This window comes from Aulostomus chinensis, chromosome 10, assembly GCF_037954235.1.
Source record: "Aulostomus chinensis isolate RoL2024-O1b breed Wild chromosome 10, RoL_Achi_v1.0, whole genome shotgun sequence".
Lineage (NCBI taxonomy): Eukaryota > Metazoa > Chordata > Actinopteri > Syngnathiformes > Aulostomidae > Aulostomus > Aulostomus chinensis.
In genome coordinates this window covers 28916529-28940695 of record NC_141329.1, presented here as the reverse complement: position 1 = coordinate 28940695, position 24167 = coordinate 28916529, and the positions used below count along the sequence as shown (strand labels likewise).

At 49.1% G+C, this 24167-nt stretch overlaps 2 protein-coding genes across 2 annotated transcripts in view; one reads left to right on the top strand and one right to left on the bottom strand.

Moving 5' to 3' along the window:
• The first annotated feature begins 79 nt into the window (after positions 1-79).
• LOC147255211 (interleukin-1 receptor accessory protein-like) lies at positions 80-13293 on the top strand. The gene is made up of 13 exons (XM_086216964.1): positions 80-450; positions 547-662; positions 5121-5206; positions 6938-7136; positions 7833-7916; positions 9184-9391; positions 9476-9644; positions 9735-9806; positions 10498-10624; positions 11109-11257; positions 11341-11484; positions 11978-12121; positions 12236-13293. Coding segments are annotated over exons 2-13 (1836 nt in total). The 5' UTR covers positions 80-450; positions 547-660; the 3' UTR covers positions 12688-13293.
• Positions 13294-23936: 10643 nt separating this feature from the next.
• gmnc (geminin coiled-coil domain containing) overlaps positions 23937-24167 on the bottom strand; it is a 4403-nt gene continuing 4172 nt past the window's right edge. Inside the window, exon 5 of the mRNA XM_086215300.1 lies at positions 23937-24167. This exon is cut by the window's right edge and continues 905 nt beyond it. Coding sequence (XP_086071426.1) covers positions 24143-24167 — 25 coding nt within the window. The 3' untranslated portion in view covers positions 23937-24142.

The window sequence follows — 24167 nt, the reverse complement described above, 5'->3', positions numbered from 1 at the left end:
AGAGATCAGATTGTGTGTAGAGACCTGCTATGTTTGGGAAATCGATGTCGCAACAGCTGAGGGAGGAGGAGCATCAACCGGAATATTCTACTTCCTGAGCGCGCTTGTGTGTTTGTGTGTGTGTGTGAGTGTGTATGTGTGTGTGAGTGAGAGAGAGAGAGAGAGAGAGAGAGAGAGAGCGCAACGGCGCAGCCGCTGTGGTTCAAGGTTCCATCTCTTGCTCTCTCAGACGGTTTTCGCCGCGTGTCGTCTCTGGATCCTCCCGAACTCCCGGAAGTGTCGCTCCAGATGTTGACGCTTCCCAGTTCCTGTCGGCGGCGCCCCTTTAATTAGTTAATGAGCACGTGACGCTAACCGCTCAGCCCGGAGGTCTCCCGAACCCCTCTGACGCACCGGAGCGTCGCCTCAACTCCAGCCGCGAGGAACCTGCCGCGGCGCCGCTGACGGAGGGTGAGAGTGTGTGTGTGTGTGTGTGTGTGTGTGTGTGTGTGTGGAGGGGGGGGGTTCTGCTGTCACCCCTCACACAGTCTCACACACCATGAACAGTTAAAGACCGGGAGACCCCCGCGGTCCGATCGGGATCTGGAGCTGACCCGTCCCACACCCCGAATCCTTCATCCCGGCCGACCAGACCCGATCCAGCACCCGGACCTGCAGCCAATGTAAGTGGCTCTTTTAATAGTTCAGGGAGTCCCGCAGCGTCCCGCCATGTTGCTCCTCCTCTACTTGGTGTTGTTGACTAAAGGTTCTTCCTCAGCATTTACGGCGCTTTCGTGGTGTTTCTGTAGAGCCGCCAACTCAGCCGGGGTTTTCCCGTTATTTACCCGTCTTTCCCCGCTCACCCGCTCAACAGTCGCTCAGTTGGTCCTTGGAGGAGCTGCGATCACGTTGACGCCTCAGAGCAGAACCAGAACCGGAGCCAAAGTATCGAACTCAGTACGCGAACTCAGAGCCGCGTCAGGAGTTGAGATTTTGTCGGAGTTTTCAGCGCCCGATCATTGAAAACGGACAGAAACCGTCCGTTTTGATAGTCGCGGTCACACAAAGACCCGGTTCTGGTTCTGACTGAGTTCCTCCTGTGTTCTCCATTCACACGTCTGATCATCAGGTTCTTGAGGAACCAGGTTAGTTTGTGGACTGCAGCGGTAAGCAGGAACGGACACTAAAGCAGCCTTCATCATCATCATCATCATCATCATCATCATCATCATCATCATCTTCATCACGTGATTAGCAAACACAGTGCTGGATGCAGCTGGATCAGGCCAACTGTTTCATCTTCTCAGTAAGACAGCTGCTGGAACCTGGACGCTCCACGCCGTGTCCAGGCCGCGTCCCGGCCGCGTCCACGCCGTGTCCTCTCTGGCCTTGGTTTTATCTGAGTGTTTGCTTGGTTGCCTCAGGTCAGCAGATAAGCCTGGGATTCTGGGTAATGAGTCACAGCAGGTAATTTCAGTTGGGAACTTCAGCTCAGACTTACTGGGTCTGTCACAAACAAGCCCCTCCCACATCACACCAAGCCCCTCCCACCATCACACCAAGCCCACTACCATATTGAGCCCCTCCCACCATCACATTCTGGTGGTTGTTTATTTGGTAGCGTGTGGCAATGTTCTGCCACACGTGTCACACAGATGGCGGCACAGTGATGACCACTTGTCCCCAGAGACTCGCCGAGTCATGGCGAACCAATTAGGTTCAGTGGGGACTCTTCGCTCTGATTGGTCCAAAGTCTGGAGGAAGTGAGGCGGTGCTCAAGTAGAGATGATGACAAAGATGATGGCGGCATCATTCTTTTTTTTCCCAAAAAAACATATTTATTTACAATGTCATATACATATATGTATATATATATATATATACATACATGTGTGTATATGTGTCTATATATACTCACATATATATACATATGTGTGTATATATGTATATATACATACATGTGTGTGTATATATGTCTATATATACACACACATGTATGTATATATAAATATATATACATACATGTGTGTATATATGTGTGTATATATATATACACATGTCTATGTCTATATATATACACACACATATGTATATATAAATATATATACACACATGTATGTATATATAAATATATATACATACATGTGTGTATATATGTGTGTATATATATACACACACATGTATGTATATATACATATATACACACATATGTATATATATGTGAGTATATATAGACACATATACACACATGTATGTATATATATACATACATGTGTGTGTGTATATACATACTCACATATATACACACATGTATGTATATATATACACATACATGTGTGTATATATGTGTGTATATATATATACACACACACATGTATGTATATATATACATATATACACACATGTATGTATATATATGTACACATACATGTGTGTGTGTATATATGTGTGTATATATATATACACACACATGTATGTATATATATACACATACATGTGTGTGTATATATGTGTGTATATATATATACACACACATGTATGTATATATATATACATACATGTGTGTGTATATATATACACACACATGTATGTATATATATACATACATGTGTGTGTGTATATATATATACACACACATGTATGTATATATATATACATACATGTGTGTGTATATATATATACGTATGTATTTTATTTGGAATGGTGTTGGTTCATTGATGAATCTGCTGGACTGAGGACAGGAAGAGAGAACAGGGACAGGATAGGGAAGACAAGGGGGGGAGACAAAAACAACAACAATAGCAGAAAAACAAACAAACAAAAAAACAGTAACAACAATAACAACAGACAGAGGAAAAAAAACATTGGTTGCAGAGTTTCCAGTGCAGGTTTACCATTTCGTTTAATATAATTTTAAAATAAATGTCAAATGAGTGTGTGATTATGGATCAGTTGTGCCCCGCATGTGTGTATATGTGTGTATGTGTGTATGTGTGTGTATGTGTGTATGTGTGTATGTGTGTGTATGTGTGTGTATGTGTGTATGTGTGTGTATGTGTGTATGTGTGTGTATGTGTGTATGTGTGTATGTGTGTGTATGTGTGTGTATGTGTGTATGTGTGTGTATGTGTGTATGTGTGTTTGTGTGTATGTGTGTGTATATGTGTGTATGTGTGTATGTGTGTGTATGTGTGTGTATGTGTGTTTGTGTGTATGTGTGTATGTGTGTGTATGTGTGTGTGTGTGTATATGTGTGTATGTGTGTATGTGTGTTTATGTGTGTGTATGTGTGTGTATGCATGTGTGTATGTGTGTGTATATGTGTGTATGCTCACCAGCGGCGAGGCCGACACCCACACCCCACGCCCAGGCGGGGCAACCACAGCACACCACAACGACCAGGCCCACCTTCCCCGTACAGAGCTACCCCCCCAACCCTCCACCCCCATCCCCTCCACCCATCCCCTGTTCTCCCCCTCCCCCCAGAGCAGGCGGGCTTCATGCCATAAGGCACCACCAGCCAGCCAGCCAGGACCCCCCACTCACCCGAGAGGCCCAGCCCATCTGCTGGGGTGAGCTGAAGGCACCCGCATCCGGGACCGCCACCCCTGGACAAAACAATCACACCCTCATCTTCCTCCATTCAGAGGCTGAGTGCTCCATAGATGCTGATACGGTCCAGGGCACCTCAGACTTAGTAGAACCACCACAACAGCAAGGCCAGCGACCAACCCCAGCCCAACCACCACGCCGGGAGGAGGACCAACCCCCCCAAGAGCACCGGCCAGGCCCCCAGGCCCGCATTGGTGCAGTTAGCAAAAGAGGCAGCAATGGACCCACTCCCTGCCCCAGCCGCCCCCCCATCCCAACATGGGTGCAGGGTGTGTGTTGTGGGAGTGTAGATGTGATGATGTGGACGACTAGAATGTAGTTAAGATTGGGGGAGGCACCCAGGGCACGGGAGCCCCGTGGCATCATTCATGAGTCCCGAATGTCCCTCCAAGGACCCACTAGCTGTCCAATTGTCTCCAAGGATCCCCCCCCCTCACCTCTTTGTAACCCCGCCCCCGACCTCAATCAGCCTGATTGATGATGATGATGATGATGATGATGATTCATACATCACTAGCAGAGCCAAATAACTGCTAATTTCTGCACTTCCACTGTTTACTTAAGTGTGTGTGAGTGTGTGTGTGTGAGTGTGTGAGTGTGTGAGTGAGAGAGAGAGAAAGTCATTGGTTTCAGAGTAAACAAAGATCATTAAGTGTCTCTTACTGCTGGTCACACGCATGTTGACTCTACATGTAAAGACGAATAACCACCAAGGTGAAGGTCATCATCATCCATCCTCCTCGTCGCCATAACGACCAGATGAATCTCACCTCCACTGATTTAACTGCTGGTGTAGCAGAATGAGAGAGAGAGAGAGAGAGAGAGAGAGAGAGAGAGAGAGAGATTCAGTTCTGAAGGCAGTATGAATACAAATACTGGTTCTCATCACCAGAATGATCTCATTCAGAACCTCAGATCGTCAGTGATGTAATGTATTAATTATTAATACCCTTGGTGTACTCTTTGGTGTATTCATAGATGTACCCCCTGGTGTACTCCCAAGTGTACTCTTTGGTGTATTCTTTGATGTACTCTTTGGTGTACTCTCTGGTGTACTTTCTGGTATACTTCTGTACTTTTTTTGTACTCTCTGTGGGCGGAGCCAATAGACAAATGAGGGGTTGTGATATTTAGCAACACAACCTACAACTTTCCTGCAAAACAGAAAATGCTTCAAACTGCAGTGACCCGGGTCAGGTCTAAAAACTAGAAGTCAACATGAAGGTTTCAGCATGAAGGAAGTGGAGGGCGGGGCTTCAGTGCAGCTCGCTGCTCCATCAGCAACAGCCGGGACTAAACTGAGGCTCAATCCTCGCTTCTCGTCAAAATCACCAAACACACAACAGAAGTTAGATGATCAATCACGCTCATCACTCATAACGAACCTGAGAGAGACTGACAAACGCTACTGCGCTCGCCATGCGGTGCTGAGGACCTCCTGGAGGACCCTGCAGGACCCCTGAGGGCCCCAGATCCCACGTTGAGAACCATCGAAATAGTCCACTAACAGTCTCCCTGTCTCTCTGCAGGGCATCCTCCATCCTCATCCTCCTCATCCTCTCTGTTGTGGTTGCCAGGGCAACACCAGCCATCAACGGGACCAGTGAGGTGTCAGGTGGGTGTGACGGGTGACGGCGCCCCTTTAGTCCTCACAGATGATGACCAGCGCCACAGCGCTCGTGTCCTCATGGGACTCCCTTCCATTCAGATCTTTGTGTGTTTGTTTCTCTGGTAAAGAAACAGAGACCTTGAGTCAGATGGTCGCGGAGGTCACTTCCTGCTCTCAGGCCTTCAGGTCCACATTGCAACTCTGCAGCAACCAGGTTCATTAACACGCTGTCTCACCCTGTCTCACGGGGTGTGGGGGGCAGGAGGGGGATGGATGGATAGGGGAGGGGGGGCGACAAGAGAAGTGCTGGCGCTGGGAAATAATTTTCTTCAAGTGACAGGCGGCCTCAAGTGGTGGTGATGATTGTGACAGAGCGTCGAAGGAAGTCAGGCAGATGGGGGGGGCGTCCATCACAAGTCGACGTCCAGCCACCAGAACAGAGTGTTGCTGCAGGTTGTCGGTTCTCTTCACCTTCAACAGCCAGCCATTGTGTATGTGTGTGTGTGTGTGTGTGGGGGGGGGGGGGGGGGGGGTAGGGATGAGGTATTAGTGTGTATGGATGGAAGGGGGGTGCTGTAGAGGGTTTTAATAGGAAGACTAATACGCAGTCCAGCAAAACCTGGCAGCTCAATTACCAGCACGCTCACACAGCTCGGTCAGCACTGTAGGTGCTGCCGGCCGCCATTAATCCTTCCCACAGGGGTCTCAATCTGAGGCTCTGGGCCCCAAACTGGTGAGATTCACCGTTTTGTAAAAGCTGCTGGTTGTCGAGGCTCCTGGCTCCCTGCTCGCCGTCTTAAACCTCCCTCCATGATGAGGGGCGTCGTCCTGACTGATCAATCAGCTGGAGACTCCGGTAGGTTAACTCAATCACTGGTCATGTTTGGAGTGTTTGGCCTGTTAGCACCTATGTTGGCATGTCTGCGACACACACGCACACACACACACACACACACCATTTAAATTAGAATGCACACTCAGTACTCAGTACACAATCAAGGCCATCCTCCCACCTGAGGCAGTTCTCCGCTGTGGGGGGGGGGGGGGGGGGGCGCTACAAGCGGCATTTTCAAAGACAGCCCCGCGCGGTCAATCCTCCAGAAGCGCACTGCCAGATCAGACGTCCCCTGCAGTGGTGAAGCATGACAGGTGATGTCAGCCATTTTAAGAGAAATTAAAATGTGTTAAGCTAGCACTCCCTGCTAGCATGCAGCTAGTATTAGCATGCATCACTGCTTGCAAGCTACTAACCTTACCAATGAGTTTTCTGAGAATTGTTCCATCTAATTTCATCACAAACGGCAGCTCGGAGGTGGGAGTTGTACCCAGAGAACAGTGGGGTGCTTTTTATGAGAGAGAGAGAACCAGGAGAACAAAAATCTCTCAGCTCTCCACTACTGAGTGGACATTAAAGACGTCTCCCCCTAGAGGACACAGTGGTGTAGTGCGTTACCAAAGTTCCTCCTTGGAGTTTTTTTCAAAGAGCTTCAGCAGCAACATCAGCTCAACCTGGTGACTTCACCGTCCTTGTTCTGACACGCTCACCCTGAGTTAACGAGCCATCGCATTCTAGCGCTCTGATTGGCTAACCAGGGTATAAGGGTTTAATCAGGCTTCACTGTTCATCGCACTGACACTACTCAGGTTCTCTCTCCAGCTGCTGGAGGCGGGGCATTGTTGCTCCACCAAGATTGATGCGGTTGAACTTTATTTTCATGCGTTTTCTCTCTCTGACAGACCCAACGTGTCACGACTGGGGGGAGTCCAGTACAGGGGGTGGAGTCTCAGTCCTGGAGGGGGAGGCCAGCTGGCTCTCCTGTCCTCTCTTCTCTCATCCCTCCGTCTACAGCTACTCCTCCACCCAGAGCTCCGGACACAACCTGGTCTGGTACCGCCTCCTCGACGGCCATGAAATGGAGCAGCCAATCAAACAAAGGTACCACACGTGGTCATGCGTCAGAAGTTCATTATCTCTGTATGTTTACCTGGTATTTGGGTGGAAAGCCCCAACTGGAGACCGAGCGGAGGTTAGCGTGTCAGCTATCATGAGTTTTTGTGGTCCAACAGGAAATGATCATGAAGTACTTTTGTAGTCTCACAGGAAGTAACCATCTCAGGGACGAGATATTTCTGTTTCAGGTCACTGAGTTGGGGACAAGGGAACCAGACGTTCTACTCTGAGAACATTTTTACTGGTTTCCTGCGTCGCTCCATGAAAGGGGCAGTTCATCGATTTGATGTGATGAGGCAGTTACCAAAGGACATCGATGCGCATATACATTATTCGTGATATAAAATATGTCATGTGCTCTAATAGGGAGAGAGAACAACTCTAGTGTGTGTGTGTGTGTGTGTGTGTGTGTGAGTGAGTGAGTGTGAGAGAGAGAGAGCAAAAGGGAGATTCAGACGAATTGAGAGTCAGTGCTGTGTAATGGAGGTGTGTATTTTTGTTGTGTCTTTGTGTCTCTCACACACACACACACACACACGGTCAGTCTAGTGCTGTCGACTCTCCTGAGTGGCCTCTCAGAGGGGTGGTGTTGGGCTCCATCAGTGTTTGTTCTACTGTGGCTGTAATTGAGTTGCTCCTGACTGACGTTCGTTCAGAGTCTGATGGGATTTTCGTCTGCAGCTCTCGCTTCAGCAGGGACCGAGACCGCCTGTGGCTGCAGCCGGCTTTCGCCAACGACACCGGACAGTACATCTGCATGCTGCGGTGAGGCATCCAGGGTGTGTGTGTGTGTGTGTGTGTGAGAGAGAGAGAGAGGGAGACAGAGAGAGAGAGAGAGAGAGAGCGAGAGAGAGAGTCCTGCAGTTTTGTCAGCTTGTAGTTGTCTTCATCAAAGATCCTGTTCTATGGTCTAATATCAAACATGGCCGCCTCCTCGTCACGTTAACCTCTCGGTCATCAGTGACCTGTCAGTGAGTTCTGAAGGAGGTTCTGACCCCATCTGAGAGGATCCGTGTAAGGGAAATACAAAAGTTAAAAAAAAAAGTAATTTCCTGTTGTGGCTCTATGAGTCATCTGACCCAGATTGTATCGGGTTCTAGGTAAGCCCAGGCTCCGCCCCTCTGCCATGTTTGGTGAAAATCAGCTTCCTAGTTTTACTGTAAACCTGCTGATAGACAAACGCCACCAAACTGGACCTTCCTGGTGGAGGTGGGGAGCTCTTGGAGGTGAGGGGGGGCGTCCACCAGACGAACCCCGCCTCCATATTTAATCAGCTAAAGTGGCTGTGAGTTGTGGAGCTGCTCTGCTGACCTGGCGAGGTTCCAGCTCCGGTCGCTCCCTGAGAGCGAGTCAGAAGCTCACGACACCAAGAGGCCTTTCCTCTTATTCAGCGTCCGTCTGATTAAACCCCTTTTGGAGCATGGAGACGTCAGTTGTGCTGTTTCAGCGTTTGCTTGGGGGGGGGGGGGGCGTGACATCAGCTTCTCTGTTAGAAGATAAAGGTGTTTGATGCGCCGCCGCGTCACCATCTTTGATCAAAACCTCTCGATGAGATAGAACCAACTCAGGAACCTCTGCAAACGTCACAGTCATGTTTGCTGATTACACGTGAGGCTCCGCCCCCTCACTCGGTGCTGCCACATATTAAGGTGGCTGCAGTGATGGTTAAGAATCAAACCAAAATGTCATCTTTGACTTAATAGATTAATCAAACAGCGTAAATCAAGCGTCCTCACTAGAGATCATGTGACCATAAGTAGTCTTGGTAGACATTAACAATCCCGAGGGACGCGCCATGTTTGCAGTAAGATTTGTCTGGTCTCCAGGACTGTTCCGTCGTCATCGAACTCTGGTTTGCTAGAAGTGTCAACGACTTCCTGAGTAACGAGGTCTCATGGTTTGATCTCTTCACACCAGTTTGGGTCTCTCAAACTGTGTCACCTGACAGGAAACTCTCCTGGTTGTCTGTGACAACAGTAGAGAAACTTCAACAACTACAACTCCCATCAAGCTTTGCTGTTCTGTCTTACAGCAACAAGTCAACATGCAGTAAGATCGCCATGCGTCTGAAGGTTCTGCAGCATGATGAGGTGTCACGCGGCTCTTCTTGTGAGCCGCCGGTGGCCGTGGCAGCCACGCAGGTGGTCATCCCCCTGCAAGAAGGGAAGGTACTGGACTGTCCAGACCTGCGTGACGCCGCCAAGATGGCCGACAGCCCACCTACTGTCACATGGCACCATGTAAGAAAACATGCCATTTTCTGTGTGTAAACATCAACTATGCAGAACAACTCATCCGTGTGTGTGTGTGTGTGTGTGTGTCAGTTGTGTCAGGAGTATCCGTTCTGGAACAGCGACCGTGAGCAGAAAGGCGTCCATCTGCAGGTCCACATCATGTATGATCATTACCAGGGTTCCTATTACTGCAACATCAAGTTCCAGAGACGGGGAAAGACCCTCAACTTTACGCGGAGCATCAACGTCACCGCCGTCTGTGAGGCCGCCGTTGTGTGACATCATCATGATTGTCAACGTGGTGCAGCTGCATTGCTCTCAACTGACCCATCTGTTCCTCCCCTCCCAGATCCGTCTTCTCTGCCCAAAGAACCAAGCATCATCCAGCCGCCTGAACACCACGTCGTCACCGCCAAAAAGGGTGAGCCTGACAGTGCGGATGCCACTTCCTGCGTTGTTGCCAAAAAGACAGTGAAACAGTTGTAACTCTTCCAGTCTGGAGGCACATCAGCTGTAGCCATCATCCATTTGCTGTCTCTCCTAAACTCAACAGCTCCCCCCAGTGGCTCAAATGTGAACTGCAGGAACTGTTTTCGTTCATAGTTAGGAGGTTTGAGCCTCCGTGTGGACACGTGGGTGTAGACCTCATGTCTCTGTGTGCGAATGACCTCTGCGGTTCGTTGGCGAGGGAATCGTCCTGTCGTCTGCTCAGGTCCTCTCTTCCACCTCATCCTCTTCCATCTGGGACATAAAGCTGCTCGATGGTGACGGAGCTCCAGCTCGTCTTCTGCCACCGATGTCTTTTAAATGTCTTTTTTTTGTTCTGCGAGCGGCACAACGCCCAGGAAGTTAATCGTCCGTACAGAACAGTCGGAGGCGTCTAGAGATCGTCCCATCAAACAGACACAGCGGCCCACTTAAACGCCGCCTGTGGCATTCATGAACATTTTGATTAATGGAAACTCCCGTTCACTCATTAATGGTTTGTTCTTAACTTGCAGCTCCCCGGGCGAGTTCATTAACGTGATTGACGACTCTGAATGACCAGTTTTATGTTTTGAGAAATGAAAATAGCTCATCCGCAAAAATTAAAGGCGTTTGATGTCTCTCAGACACAGAGGTGGCGCTGGTCTGCAGAGGATTGTTCCCCTACCTGGACTCACCCTGGGACATCTGGTGGACCATCGATGGGAAGACAGTGGACCAGCTGGCCGACCATCGATTCTACAGCACCAGGAGGTAGATTCTCACTGGTGAAGAAGTGCTGGCCGTGTGTCCGCAAGTGTCCAGCAGTCGTACCGGGTTCAGACCCTTGAAAGGAAGTGGTCTGGGATTCTGTCACATCATTGAGGGCGAGGACATTTTCATAAACAAGTTTAGAATGTCAAAATAAATCAACAGTTGCTTGCAGCTAACTGAAGAACGGGTTTAGAAGATGAGAGGAAGTGAGGGCCTGGGATGTAAACGGGAAGTTAGCATAGCAGCGGTGAGTCCAGCAGTCGTTGGAAAGAGGAGACAAATCAACCGTTTCCTCCTGAGCTCAGGTGGATATTTGAGCAGATCCAAGCTCAGAGATGTTTAAGCTCCACTGAGTTCCACTGTTTGAAGCTCATGGCTAACAGCTAGCAGCTAGCTTGAGAACTAGAGAAACTTGAGGATCCACTCAGAACCTCTAAATACCTCCTCATGTTTCTGCTGGCGACACTAATCTGTTTGTTTTCAGACAGGTGAGGTACGACTACGGCAACCGGATAGAGGAGAGCACCCTGCTGATCCAAAACTTCCAGTCAAAAGACGTGAAGAGGAAGTACTACTGCTCGGTGAGGAACCAGCGAGGGGTCGAGACCCGCAGAGTTCAGCTCGAGGAGGAAGGTGAGGGACGAGACCCATCTAAGACTTCAGAACCACTCCAGTGGCTGCATTGACAGAAGTGTCTGCTGTTGTGTTGTCTCCAGTGTTGCCCCCGTTGGTGGAGCTGAGTTGTGGACTCGGGGTGACTCTGGTCCTCATGCTGCTGCTCTTTGTGGTTTATCACGTCTTCTGGTTGGAGCTGCTGCTGCTGTATCGATCCTGGTTTGGTACTGATGAGCGTCACATAGGTACGTCGCTGTCGCCAGCTCTCGTTCACCTTTAGGACCAAAAACTAACCAGCAGAACTCGTCCTTGGCTGGTGGTTCAACTTTGGCCCCAGTTTCCTGCTCGTCTCGATGTTTGGTTCATGTTCTTTTCAGAGGATTCAGAGAGACACAAACTGAGCTGTGATGACAACTGAAATTTTTGACATCATAACAGCTGATTCTAAAAGAACGAACAAGCGGATAAACGCAGGCGTGTTCTGAGTGCGGTTATAGACGGCAGCTCGTCCCTCTCCACGTGTCTCATCATCGACGGGATGAGTCACGTTGTTACGTCTCTAGACGGAGCGACGTTTCTGTTGATGAGCCACAACAGTGGCAGACTGAGAGAAACCTCACCAAGAGGAACTGAAAATGCAGAAGCTGCATGATCAGATAAAGATGAGGACGTTGCTCTACAGGAAGTCTCTTATCAGTGATCAGTGCTGTGTGTGTGTGTGTGTGTGTGTGTGTGTAGATGATAAGGAGTACGACGTGTACATCTCGTATGCCAGGAACAGCGACGAGGAACAGTTCGTTCTCTCAACGCTCTGCAGGGTTCTAGAGAACGAACTTGGATACTCAGTGTGCATCTTTGACCGGGACAGTCTGCCAGGAGGAAGTGAGTACGCACTAGTACACACTGGTACTCACAATGGTACACACTACACACTGACATCATCCACCCATCCAGCATCCACCATCCTGTCATCCATCCATCCTTCTCTCCCTGCAGCCATGACCGATGAGACTCTGAGTTTCGTGGCTCGTAGCCGGCGCCTCGTAGTGGTCTTTGGCCCTGGCTACGCCATTGAAGGCTCCCAGGCTCTGCTGGAGCTGAAGGCTGGCATCGACGGCATCATGGGGGGGCACCTACGTGTGATCCTGGTCCAGTACAAGCCAGTGCGGCGGCAGGACTGGGTCAGGGAGCTGAGGAAGGCCCGAGTAGCTCTGGCACTGGTCCGATGGCAGGGAGACAAGTCCAAAGAGCTGACGTCAGGCTTCTGGAAGAGGCTGAGGGTGGAGCTCCCTGTGAGGAGGGTCAGCAAGGGTGGGGAGGACGAGGAGAGGAGCAGTAAGGAGGTGGGCCTGATGAGGCTGTACAGCCAGAACAGCACCAACTCTCAGACGGGCCTCATCACCAACACCGTCAAAGACTCGCAGAAGTTCATGAACTTGGCGGCGTAGCCATGACGACGTCGCCGGAAGCTGAAGGTGCAACACTTCGGTCTCTTCGGTCTTCTTGCTCCACTTCCTTCTTGAGCTCAGTTCGTAACTGTGGCTGCTGAAATCTCCAGCTCCAGTTGCCAGGCGGTCCTGAGACCTGTTGGCCGATATTTCCACGCTGACCAGCGGCGGGTTGACTCAGCTCTCTCAGTTAAACTCAGCTTCATCAGCATCGTTACCATGAAATCATCATCACAACCACACATCCATCGATTTCACCACATTTCCTGAAGGAAACCAGACGCAGTATTTCCCGAGAACGAGCCACAGCAGTACTACACTCTGATTGCCTCTCCCTGTGTGTGCAAAGTTGGCCAGAGCAACCGACTGCAGTTAAAATATTTGTGAGGATGAGGAGGAACTTTAGTATGAGTAAGTAATTAAATGAATGCCACTTGAGGGAAAAGACGACCATCTTATGAGATTTCAGGCTGCCGTCAGTCGCAGCTGCACTCAGGCTTTTGTGCTTCATGCTAAGATAGCCCTGATGCTATTTGATGCTAGCACTTATCTTCAGTATTCGTACTATTGTCAGATACTTGCATAGCCTGAGAGGAGTCATTCTTTTTCAAATACTTGACAATCCGTTTAGCGTCACCTGGGAGTTTGAGCCACTGGCGGCGGTCAAGGAAAACTTAACTCTAAATCCTCCTTTCCTTTTCTGAGACATGAATTTCTTTGTTTCTGTGGTTGTACCAGTGGAAGAAGCTTTTGAAGTTTCCGGACAGCGATTAATACGAGCAAACACTGCTGCTGTGGTGGCTAAATGACTTCACCGTCATATATCGAGCATCCGGCACTGAGTGTAAAAAGAAGCCCACATAGTAATGAAGGTGGGTGTCATCTGCATAGAGGCGGACCTCCCCTCATGCATTTTAAAATGGTACAGACCAACCAAAGTGTGGTCCAGTCCGTTATGGCCCGGCAGATGTATTTGCACGTTTTGTATTTTTTTTATTGACTTGTCACGCGTGTACAGTTTTTTTATAAAGGCAAATATCATAATAGTAGTTTTCATGATCTTGAACATTTAAAAAGGGATCGCACGAGCGTCCTGCCGTTGTCATGGTGAACATTTCCTACTGTAATGCCCATCATGTTTTTTTTTTGAATTGATGTTCTTCATCTATGAGTGTACGCTGTGACTTCTGTGTGCTTCATTTTTCATTTTGTGTCTTTCATTCACACACACACACACACACACACTGGGGTCATAATGCAAGTATGGTTTTAAAAAGATTTTGACACTAATTTGGATTCACAATGGAATGCTTGACTCTCCACTCCTCTAAAACTGATCCACACACGAGTGTAGTGTAGTGTTTTAAACTGAAATTTACTCACGTTCTGCAGTTTTAATGTTTGTTGATGACAAACTGCACATCTCAGTGAACAGGGTTATTATAGATACATTCTCTTCCTCTCTATTTCTTCTTCCGTATTCAACCCCCCACCCTGCCGAGGAATGGTGTCGTCTGAATGCGCCACTCTGTTGGTGCGACCTCTTGTGGTCAATAGGGGGAAAATCAGCTGCAGCTGTGGAGACGCAGTCGTGTGGCGGCTGTTCTTCCCACTTTTGGCCTGAAGGGGCAGAAGTGAGGCAGTTCCAGCCTCGTGCTCAGAAGAACCTGAGCTGACACGAGTTGATCCACATCTGATCAGTTGTAGATCCCGACCCAGTCCGTCGTCTTCTGAGGACCTGCCATGGTCACGTTTAACTGGAACCAGTCTGATAGTTGTTGAGGAATTTCTGTCTAAGTCACAACCTCCATAAATGGAGCCGCCGGTCAAACGGCAGCTCGACCTCTGACCTGACCTGTGCCGCGTGCTCCTCTCAGTGTTTCCCCTCTCATCTGATAAAAGTTGTCATCTGTCAGATCTGCCAGACGCCATCATGCACTCGATGCTGCGGAGCCGCCGCCTGCTCTTCGTGCTCAGTCCGGACGCTCTGGCTGAGAAGAGCTTCAGCATCCTGGAGTGTCGAGTGGGTCTGTACCTCCAGCGAGCCCGCCAGGCCTCCATCCTCTCCGTCACCTACCGCTCAGTCAGCAAGTTAGCCTGCGTGGAAGCGGCTCAGCTCCGGCAGGCTTCGGCCACCTTGACATGGCGAGGGAGCCGATCGGAACCTCGCACGTCAAAGTTCTGGTTGCGGTTGCGGCTGGCGCTGCCCATCCGACCACTGGCTCTGGGGAGGAGAATGATTGACAGCACGTCATCCCACTCAGACCTGGATGCCCTTGCAACTCGGCTTCAGAACCAGAACCACAAGGACGGAGCAGCAGCCGATCAGAGCCGCAGACACAAGCAGCACTCAGCCAATCAGAGCCACAGAGATGTGCCGAGCAGGGGGCCGGGCAGTGCAAGGAGGTGGGGTCCCTGCAGGGAGGTGGGGCCACATCTCAAAGAGGCGGGGCCACAGCACAGCAGGAGCTGCTCTGATTGTGCTGGATTAGTTTGTCAGGTGGCTGACACAGGGGCGGAGCTTAGAGTGAAAACACAGTCTGCTCATGAAACAGACCCCACCCCTTTATCTAACACCACCCCTAAAGAACACTGTGGCCCCAACCCTGCACCATCCTTGCCCTCTGACTCCACCCTCCCTACCTGCCACCACGAGAGTTGATGTCACAGGTGAAGGGCAGGGGTCTGTGGTAGGATCCTCCCACTAAACTAGCTCCGCCCCAACCCACCTGAGCCTTTGATACCAACTTTCATGTAGACAGATTCTATCACGCTGCATCCAAATTAACCAGGTAAACGGCTGAAACACCCAGCAGTCGTGCCTCACATGCTGCTGTGATGTCACTGGACTCAAAATCACCTGACCCACCCACTTTTCCAGGAGACAACGTGAGTTCCACCTCTCCACATCAAATACAAGTCCAACAGAGACGCTGCAAGCTGCAGGTCCGACAGGAACTCACGACTCGACTCGCCGCGTGTTGGTGCTCCAGCCTGAAGGGTTTTTCAGTAGAGATTCATATTGAGAGAAGTTTCTTTTGCTGCGCGTGGGTGTAGAGAGTCAGGCGGTGACTGGTGGTTCCCCGCCGCAGAAGGTGTGTGTGCAGAGCCAGATCCTGAACCAGTGGGCGCTGGTGTGGCTGGGGCTCGCCTGTTCAACCTGCTGGTGAGAGTTACTGGAGTGGAGTCCTGACGGGAGGGGAGAGGAGGATCGCTGCCACACCTGCAGCAGAACCTCCCTTTGACTCAACTACCAGCTTCTACCACCAGGTGACGCTGTTTGACCAGTCTACCAAGTCAGGTTCCATCCCCATGAGCTCCGGTTCCACCCTGAGGGTCTTCAGAGCCATCCCCCCGACCCGAGCTTCAGAAAGAACAGATGCATTAAAACATCTGCAGCCTCGTCGTGTGTCTCCGCCTCCTCAGCTTCCTCAGTCACAACCCAGGACGGAGAAGGAGAAGCTGACTCAGCAAGAAGAGGCCAGACAGAAGCAAAATCAAAGAGAAGAACTGATTGGCGGCTTCGAACCGTTTGATAATTCCTCCTGTAATCATCCACTTCCTGTGAGCTGCAGGATGTGAGGATGAGGAGGCGAGGCCGTCCAGACGCCCAACTCCGATTAGTCGAATGTCATCAGACGGCCCTCCATTTACTGTTCTGTACATTGTGTGTGTGTGTGTGTGTGTGTGTGTGTGCATGGATCAATAAAAAAATGCCACAGTTGATTAAAACACGTAAAAATGAGTGCTTCCAAGCAGCAACAAAGAATCAATAACAGCTTAGCGTGTGTGTGTGTGTGTGTGAGAGAGAGAGAGAGAGTGAGAGCGGCACAATTGCCATACTATTATGTAGGTTCTTCTTTCTCGTTTTAGCTTCTAGTTTTTCTTGAACTTCCAACTTCACTTCTTCCACCCAGGAGGAAACGAGCGTGTGCACGTTAGCAAAGAAGAACAGAAAATGACCAATTTAGCAAAAACAGGCCTCATATTTTTCTCTTTTGTCTGAAATCATTAAAAATGCTTATCACAGTTGCAGGTGAGGCTCCGCGGGGGGGGGGGGGGGGGGGCTTGGCGTTACTCTGCTCCTCCGTTCTTCCTGGAATGACCAAGAACTGGTGGGTCGGTGCTGGAGAACCCTTTAGAACGTTTTGTCATTTGAGGTCAACATGAAAGGAAGGAGGTCAAAGGTCAAGGTCATGTCAGCTCCACTTCATGGTATGCTGCTGTAACACTGACTAAGAGCATCCAGCTGGTTTCTGGTCAGCTAAGTCTGAGAGGCAGGGGCAGTTCTTTGGGACAGCGGTGAAAAGGTCGGCACTCTGGAGGCGAGTCGCACCCTTTGAGTCTGACCTGAGATCAGATTTAACAGTTAGGATGTTTGTCTGTAATCCAGCCTGCTGCTCCCTGGGTGGACTGGTCCAACTGGTTATTAATTATAGCTGTTTAGGAAGCTCATATCAGTGTGTGTGTGTGTTTGTGTGTGTGTGTGTGCGTGCGCGCGCTGTGGAATGTGCAGTACTAACAGCAAGCCGAGGCTCAGTGCCAGCGTTACATTATATTTCGAGGTGTGTGTCCTGAGTGTGTGGATGGCGTGCTGCCAGTGCCCTGGCATTGTGTTCGGCGTGTGTGTGTGTGTGTTTTCTCGCCGTGCCAAAGGTCGTCTCCATTCACTGAATCACATGCACGCACACTTAGAACACGCGACCGCCGCTATTCAATCCTCCAACGTCTGCTGCTGGTCATTGTTCCCTACGGTTCTTTTATTGTTTTCAGGTTTTGAGTGTCACGGTTCGATTGTCTCCAGTGAAGCTTCAGAACGGCAACGTGGCGAGCAGAAACACGTCCCACCCTCAGGTCTGACGGTGGAGGATTTCTCTTCTATGAATCAGACATCTGATGAGTGGCGAGCGTTAATGGTTGAGCAGTGGTTAGCGTGTCGGTATGTGGTCACTCATCCCCACCCAGGATCTCATAAAGGCTCATCAACCATTAAACAGGCAGGTGGTTGCCATGGTAACGATCTCTGACGTTCACCCGCCACAGCCTCGTTCAGGTTTCCAGCAGATTTGAGTTGTTGATGTTCTTCAGTGGCAGAGCAGACGTGGCATCTTGGGTCCGTTCTCCTTCACGTCCTCCGTTAACGTTCTTCTTTCCTGTCTTCTTCCACGTTCTCCATCACATGGCCTCCTCATTTACGTCGACTGTGTTCCACCTTCCTGATGACGTGGAACTACAGATAAACTGAGTAATTCATTCTCTCTGGCTGGTATCAGCGTTCCCCTGGAGAACCACAGTTCTCCTACTCCTACAGTTCCTCTGCGTTCTGGTTCCGTTCCGCTGTCACGATCCGCTGGTAAAAAGCAGCTACATCTTCAGACCGCACTTGTTTTTACGACTTCCTCTACTTTGTTGTGCAGTAGCTGATGGTATCACTTGTCTTTCTACTCCCTGAGACTCATTTCGCAGCACTAGTTAGTACTAGTTAGTGCTGCTAGTGGCCGGTTGGCCCCTGCTGTCCGCGCTGTGTTCAGAGGATTAAATGCTGATCCGTGGTTTCACGCTCTGCTCTGAAACGTTCGTAGCATGGAAACTGTGTTTGTGCTTCTCTGATCATCTCAAATTGCACACGCGTGTGGTGATTATCAAACCATGAGACGCATCACGCCGTCGTCAGATTCTCGTCGGATCACCTCCTGGTCAGTGACCTGTTGTGGGCTTGTTGCTGTCTGACTGTCACCTGAGTTCATGGACTTGGGCCCGGTTGCCTCCTCTGCTCCACATCGCCACAACCTCAGAATTATAGACTTTTATTGTGAGATGAGCTGCTGACCTCATCAGTATTCCTGGGTGGCGAGTCAACATCGTTCCGGCTGGGCGACAGCAGCTGATTCACTCTATCGACCTTTGAAATGATGGATGGCGGAGAAACTTAGAGATCGTCCTCCTGACTTTCCTCAGCAGCTGATGTCATCGTTTAGTTGAGCGTCTGAACTTCTGCTGATGTCGCTGGGCTGCACAGCCCCCTGTGAAGTTCGGCTGGCGCTCTGATCTTCAGAGCGCCGCTCAGCCTTACATCCACCCTGCCAGCCCCGTGCCTTTAGGGTCAAAGAGCCGGGGCGCCATTGTGGGGCTGCCGCTCTGGAAGCGTCTGGAGGCTCTCATGTTTGTCAAAGGAGTTTTGTTTTGTGTTGTTTTGATTTTGCTCATCCTTTTTCTGTTCGTTAATTTTGCTCATTTGTTGATCTTTTTTTCAGGAAATTCACCATAAGAACAAAAGAAAAGGCCAATATTCCATCAGAGATAATTCACCTTACAAGAAAACTAGGAGGCATTTAAAAAAATCTGGAAACGTGGAGGGAAATATGTTTACAAAGACAATCGATAAAGTTGAACTGTTGACTCAAGAACCCTGAGAACGCTGTAGAACACTGGAACACTTCAGTTCTGCCTCGAGGGCAGAAGAAGTCTACCTGACCTGTGAGTGTGTGTTTCCGCGTGCGTGTGTGTATTCACTCAGCCCTTCACCTCCTAAATGCACATTAACTCGTCTTCCTCTCTCTGCTGCTGGTTTTCCCCCTCACTGATCACTCTGTCTAGAGGTCAAAGGTCAGTAGCAGCCACACGCTCATACGTGATGTGTTACCTGAAGCCAATTAATCCGGACAAGTGCACACACACACGCACGCGGAAACACACACACACAAACACACACAGACACACACACAAACACACACACACACAAACACACACACAAACACACAAACACAAACACACACACACAAACACACACACACACACACAAACACACACACACAGAGTTACTGTTCTCCGGATGATATTAGAAAGAACAGTGGGGCCACTTTGCTCTGGAAGGAACGTTTTGTAGGGAACCTTCTTCTTTGGAGGAAGAAGGTAAATGTTCCCACACGGTTCTCCAGAGGAAAATAGGAAACAGTTCCCTTAGTTCTGATTTGAAGGAGGAAGTTCTCGAGTTACAACTATGAGCGTCCCTGTCCGGGGGATGGGGGGGTGGGGGGGTCCTGTGGGAGGGAGTAATGGTGACGGTCTTGTGTCAAGGGGATTGTGGGAAATGTTTCTGGCAGACGGGGTGCCATCATGGAGGCGGGGGTCCTGCTGGGGGCTGCGGCAGCTCATTAAGGGTTAATGTGAGTTTAATGGACTCTTGTGGTCTGTGTGTGCTGTTAATGTTACACCTCCACCTGCTGGCTCCGCCCCTCTGGCCTTCGCCATGTTTGACCCATTTTCACTGCCTCAAATTAACATCAATAAAAACGAAAGACAGGGAACGGTGTTCTAACATTTAAAGAAGGTTCCTACTTGAAACAACTCAGAGACGTGGAGCCCAACTTGAGGTGGTGGTTCTTCAGTCCATGAGGACGCAGGTCCACTTGGAGTCCGAGTTCCACAGTGATGGAGCCACAAAACCCGGTCCCCTTTGGTCTTTGGACCAGATCGCGAGGACGGCTGTGGTCTGAGGGAGCAGAAACAAGTTGAGTGTCTCTGGGAGAGAAACCAGACGAGTCGACTCATTAGTGAGGTGAGGTGAGCCAAGCTGTCGGGTTCTGCGAGAACGAGCCGGTGAGGTCGTTCCCCGATCAGCCGAGATGGATTGAGTTTCAGTCGGCCGGCCTCTTTAATGACCCCTTTCCCTGGCCGACACTCATGTGACCTGGAGCGGCTCGCCGTTCACATTCCCCTGCCAGACTCCAGGCCTCCCTGCCCTGAAAGAGCCGCCAATCTGGCGGACATCTGCAGCCGGGCGGTACCTTGTCATTAGAGGTAGACCACTCCGTCCGCCGCCATGGACAGCGCTCACTACCGACCCCCCCCCACCCCAACTGCATCTCGGGGGACACCAGGCAGGGCCGGGACCTGTCTCTGGGGCCCCCAGGGAGCAGAAACCCCACTGTCGTTACCTGAGGGGGCGGATCTGAGTGGAGGGGGGGGGGGGGGGCGTCTCCGGAGAGCGGCTGGCTTCCTTTTGTTGAGGATGGTGGGACTGGTTTAACTGGTAACTGAGCTAAAGACGATGGCGGTGGATAGAAACATCTGACGGCCACAATCTGACAGCAACACTTCCGAGAGAGACGGCGAGATTAACCACATCAGTGACATCACCACCACGCCCACAGGACTGTTAAAAAAGACTCAACATATCACAACTTTATCACGCTTCTGTCATCGCAGTGACTCACATGACAACTTTGATCTGGAGAGCTGCGATGGCTTCGTCATGTCTGGAATCACAGGACTAAAGTTTCATTTTCTCAGAGAAGAACCAGAGAAACTGTTGATTTAAAAATGACTGAAACTAGAAAAGATAAGAACAAACACAACTACTTTTGTGTACATAGTGTGTGTGTGTGTGTGTGTGTGTGTGTGTGTGTGTGTGTGTGCGTGTATGTGCAAGTCCTGTATGACAGAAACACTTCAGAACACTTACGGTACATCTGCAATGCTTTCTGTGTGTTCCTCATTGTCATGTGTGTGATTGTTGTCTGACCCTCATGAATAAACTCTATCATTTCAGTCACGCCGTGAAATGTTGTGTTGACTCACTCGTTCCCTCGTTCACCTCCAGACGATGGCGACCATGTGTCACCGTTATTTCACGCGTGCGCCTATGAAAGCATCTCACGAGGACAGAAAAGAGGAACTATTGTTTTTGTGAACATGCACCGGTGGATCGTTGGTTTTAATATTTTACATTTATGGTTGGACATGAATAATCAATCATCAATAATCAATCATCAATAATCAATCATCAATAATCAATCATCAATCATCAATCGTTATTGACGTTTGCTTTGCAGGAGGTTCATGTGTCCTCATTAACAACTGAGGGTTGAAACGATGAAGAACAAACCAGACAAAAATAATTGATAATTAATGAAACTGGGCTGGTGTGAACATGGACGGCGTCCAGGAGAGCGTGTCTGGACGGACCAACGCGGTTTTTAATCAGGTGATTGAATAAAAGGGAGCTGCAACGGGGAATCGTCCCTGTCCATGAGTCACATCAGCACTTTGATGTGAAATCTGCACAAAATGAAATCTGACACATGAAAATGTCCCGAAGTTCTGAAGAAAACAATTTTTGAGAGGTTAAATATAAAAAAGTAGCATGAATAGAAAAAAACATGGAAAAACTCTTCAAACAAAAGCAAACTCGCTTTACTCGCGTTGACACTGAGAGGAGAGCTGACGGAAGACCGGCAAGGCAGTTTGATTCCTGAAAATATTCATTGTCCATATAAAACAATGCTCATGTTAGCAACACTGCAGAAATGACATTGATGACATTCATTCTCACGAGTAACAATTACAGACATCGAAGTTTAAATTTCCACTTATTGAAAAGGGTTGTGACGACTGGAGAACCTCATTTCCTGTTTCAGACACGTAGATTCATCACTGACCACGTTGATAACGACAATAAAAGAGGGAAACGTCTGTCTTGACATCTAAAACTGATTGCAGGTTTGGGAAAATGCAGTTACAGACGTATCACGTGTGGTTAGCACACATGACCGAAAAGTGACTTGTGTTTAGTCACTCATTGGCTAGCATGCTAGCTACATTAGCTAGCATGCTAGCTACATTAGCTATGCTAGTGCGGAGGAAGCTATCAAACATTAACCAGGGGGATCATTCCAGATCTTTCCAGACGGGCGCAGGGGGGCCACCTACCCATGGAAACTGCGTGTCACAACCTAATAGGAGTCTTCAAATACATTCGAGGGAGACAACACAAATTTTAAAATCATCCTTTCCTTTTTTTAAATCACAAAATAACAATTATTTCCACTTTATCTTGTTTGTGTAACTTTGTTGTCTTATTGTAGTTTAGATGTTTGCAGATCTTGACCTTTCGCGAGCGCTAACGGCTGCTGGTAGTAGGGGAATTATTGGTAGAAACAAAAACTGTGATTCGGCTTCATAATTCAACATCCACAACCACCCAAAGCAAAGGCTGACGCAGGCGTTTTGCTAATTCTGAGAATATATATCAAATCGAACGTTGTATGCTAACAGTTAGCCGCCACAAACTCAATCTAAGGTGGTTTGTTGCTCCAAGATGGCTGAGCCAGGTGGCGGAAACAAATCAGGCAGTGACAGTCACCTTCAGCAAGTTCAGGAATCCAATCGTACTCTTGATTACTTACACAAACAGAAATGGCATCAGTTTGCTGATTAGTACGTTAGCAACGGCGGCAGTGAGATCATGACAAAACATCCATCCATCTATGGGGGTGGAGCCTATCCCAGCAGCCTTCCCCCTGGACAGGTCACCAGTCCATGGCAGGGCCAACACATAGAGACAGACAACCATTGGCTCTCCCAGCCACGCCTACGGTCAGTTTAGAGTCTGGATTAACCTGGTCCCTCTTGATGTCTTTGGACTGTGGAGGAAGCCGGAGTAGCAGAGAGAACCCAGCAGGAACAGGGAGAACATGCAGACTCACCCAGAAAGACCCCGTGCTCCAGCCGGGGCTCCACCCACAACCTTCTTGCTGGGGGGCCACAGGGAGGACCACTGCTCCACCGGGCTGCCTTACAAAATATCAGTTCTCAGTCTTGAAATGAAGACGACCCTGGAGTTACGTGGATTAGCTGCACCTCTTAAAGCTAAACTCTACAAATCAATGCTACCTTTTTTACATGTGATCACTTTTTAGATGGAATTTCTCCTCATTTTACTAAACTATTAGCCTCAATCAGTGTGCAGTTTGTGTTCTTGGGCAGTTTTCCATCACATCAGGATCTGTTTCACTCGATCCTGAGGACAAAAGAGTCACTCTGGCAGTTTCTCACACAAACCAAATCAATATCTTAAGGTATAAAAGTTTCGGGCAGCAAAGTTCACCTGTTACATTCATCCGCGTGTATCAGGACTCTCACGTAGACTTAAGACCAAATATTTAGCGAAAGCTCTCTGCGGTTGAGTTGATGTGAAAACATTCGATGCAGATTCGCTTCGTGTGATGCAAACGACATCAGTGTGTCCTCACAAGTTGAGTTATTTCAGTTCTGAGGAATTTTTGTAACTTAGAAAATCCAAACTCCAGTCGGACAACAAGCATTTTAAACGTTAGCTTGTTGGCAGACTTGACAAAGACGGAATTATGACTTTGTACAAACCAGAATAACAATGAATGACTGAATAATAATACTAATGATAATAATAATAATGATAATAATAATAATGACAATGATAATGAGGCGGCGGTTCCAACTGCAGCAGGCAGAGGGCTCATGGGTCAGACCCGTGTCCGCTTCCCTCCCTATCTGGGACTTCCAATGTCTTTTTTTGGGAATGTTTGTGTGATATAAGGTGAAAATTTTGCTTCATGTTTGCTCCGACTGCATCATCACGCCCCCGACCCACCGGCCTGGGATGGAGACTTGTTCTGCAGGCAGGGCAGGGGCTGGTCTACTGTCCGTGTCTGGGCACCCAG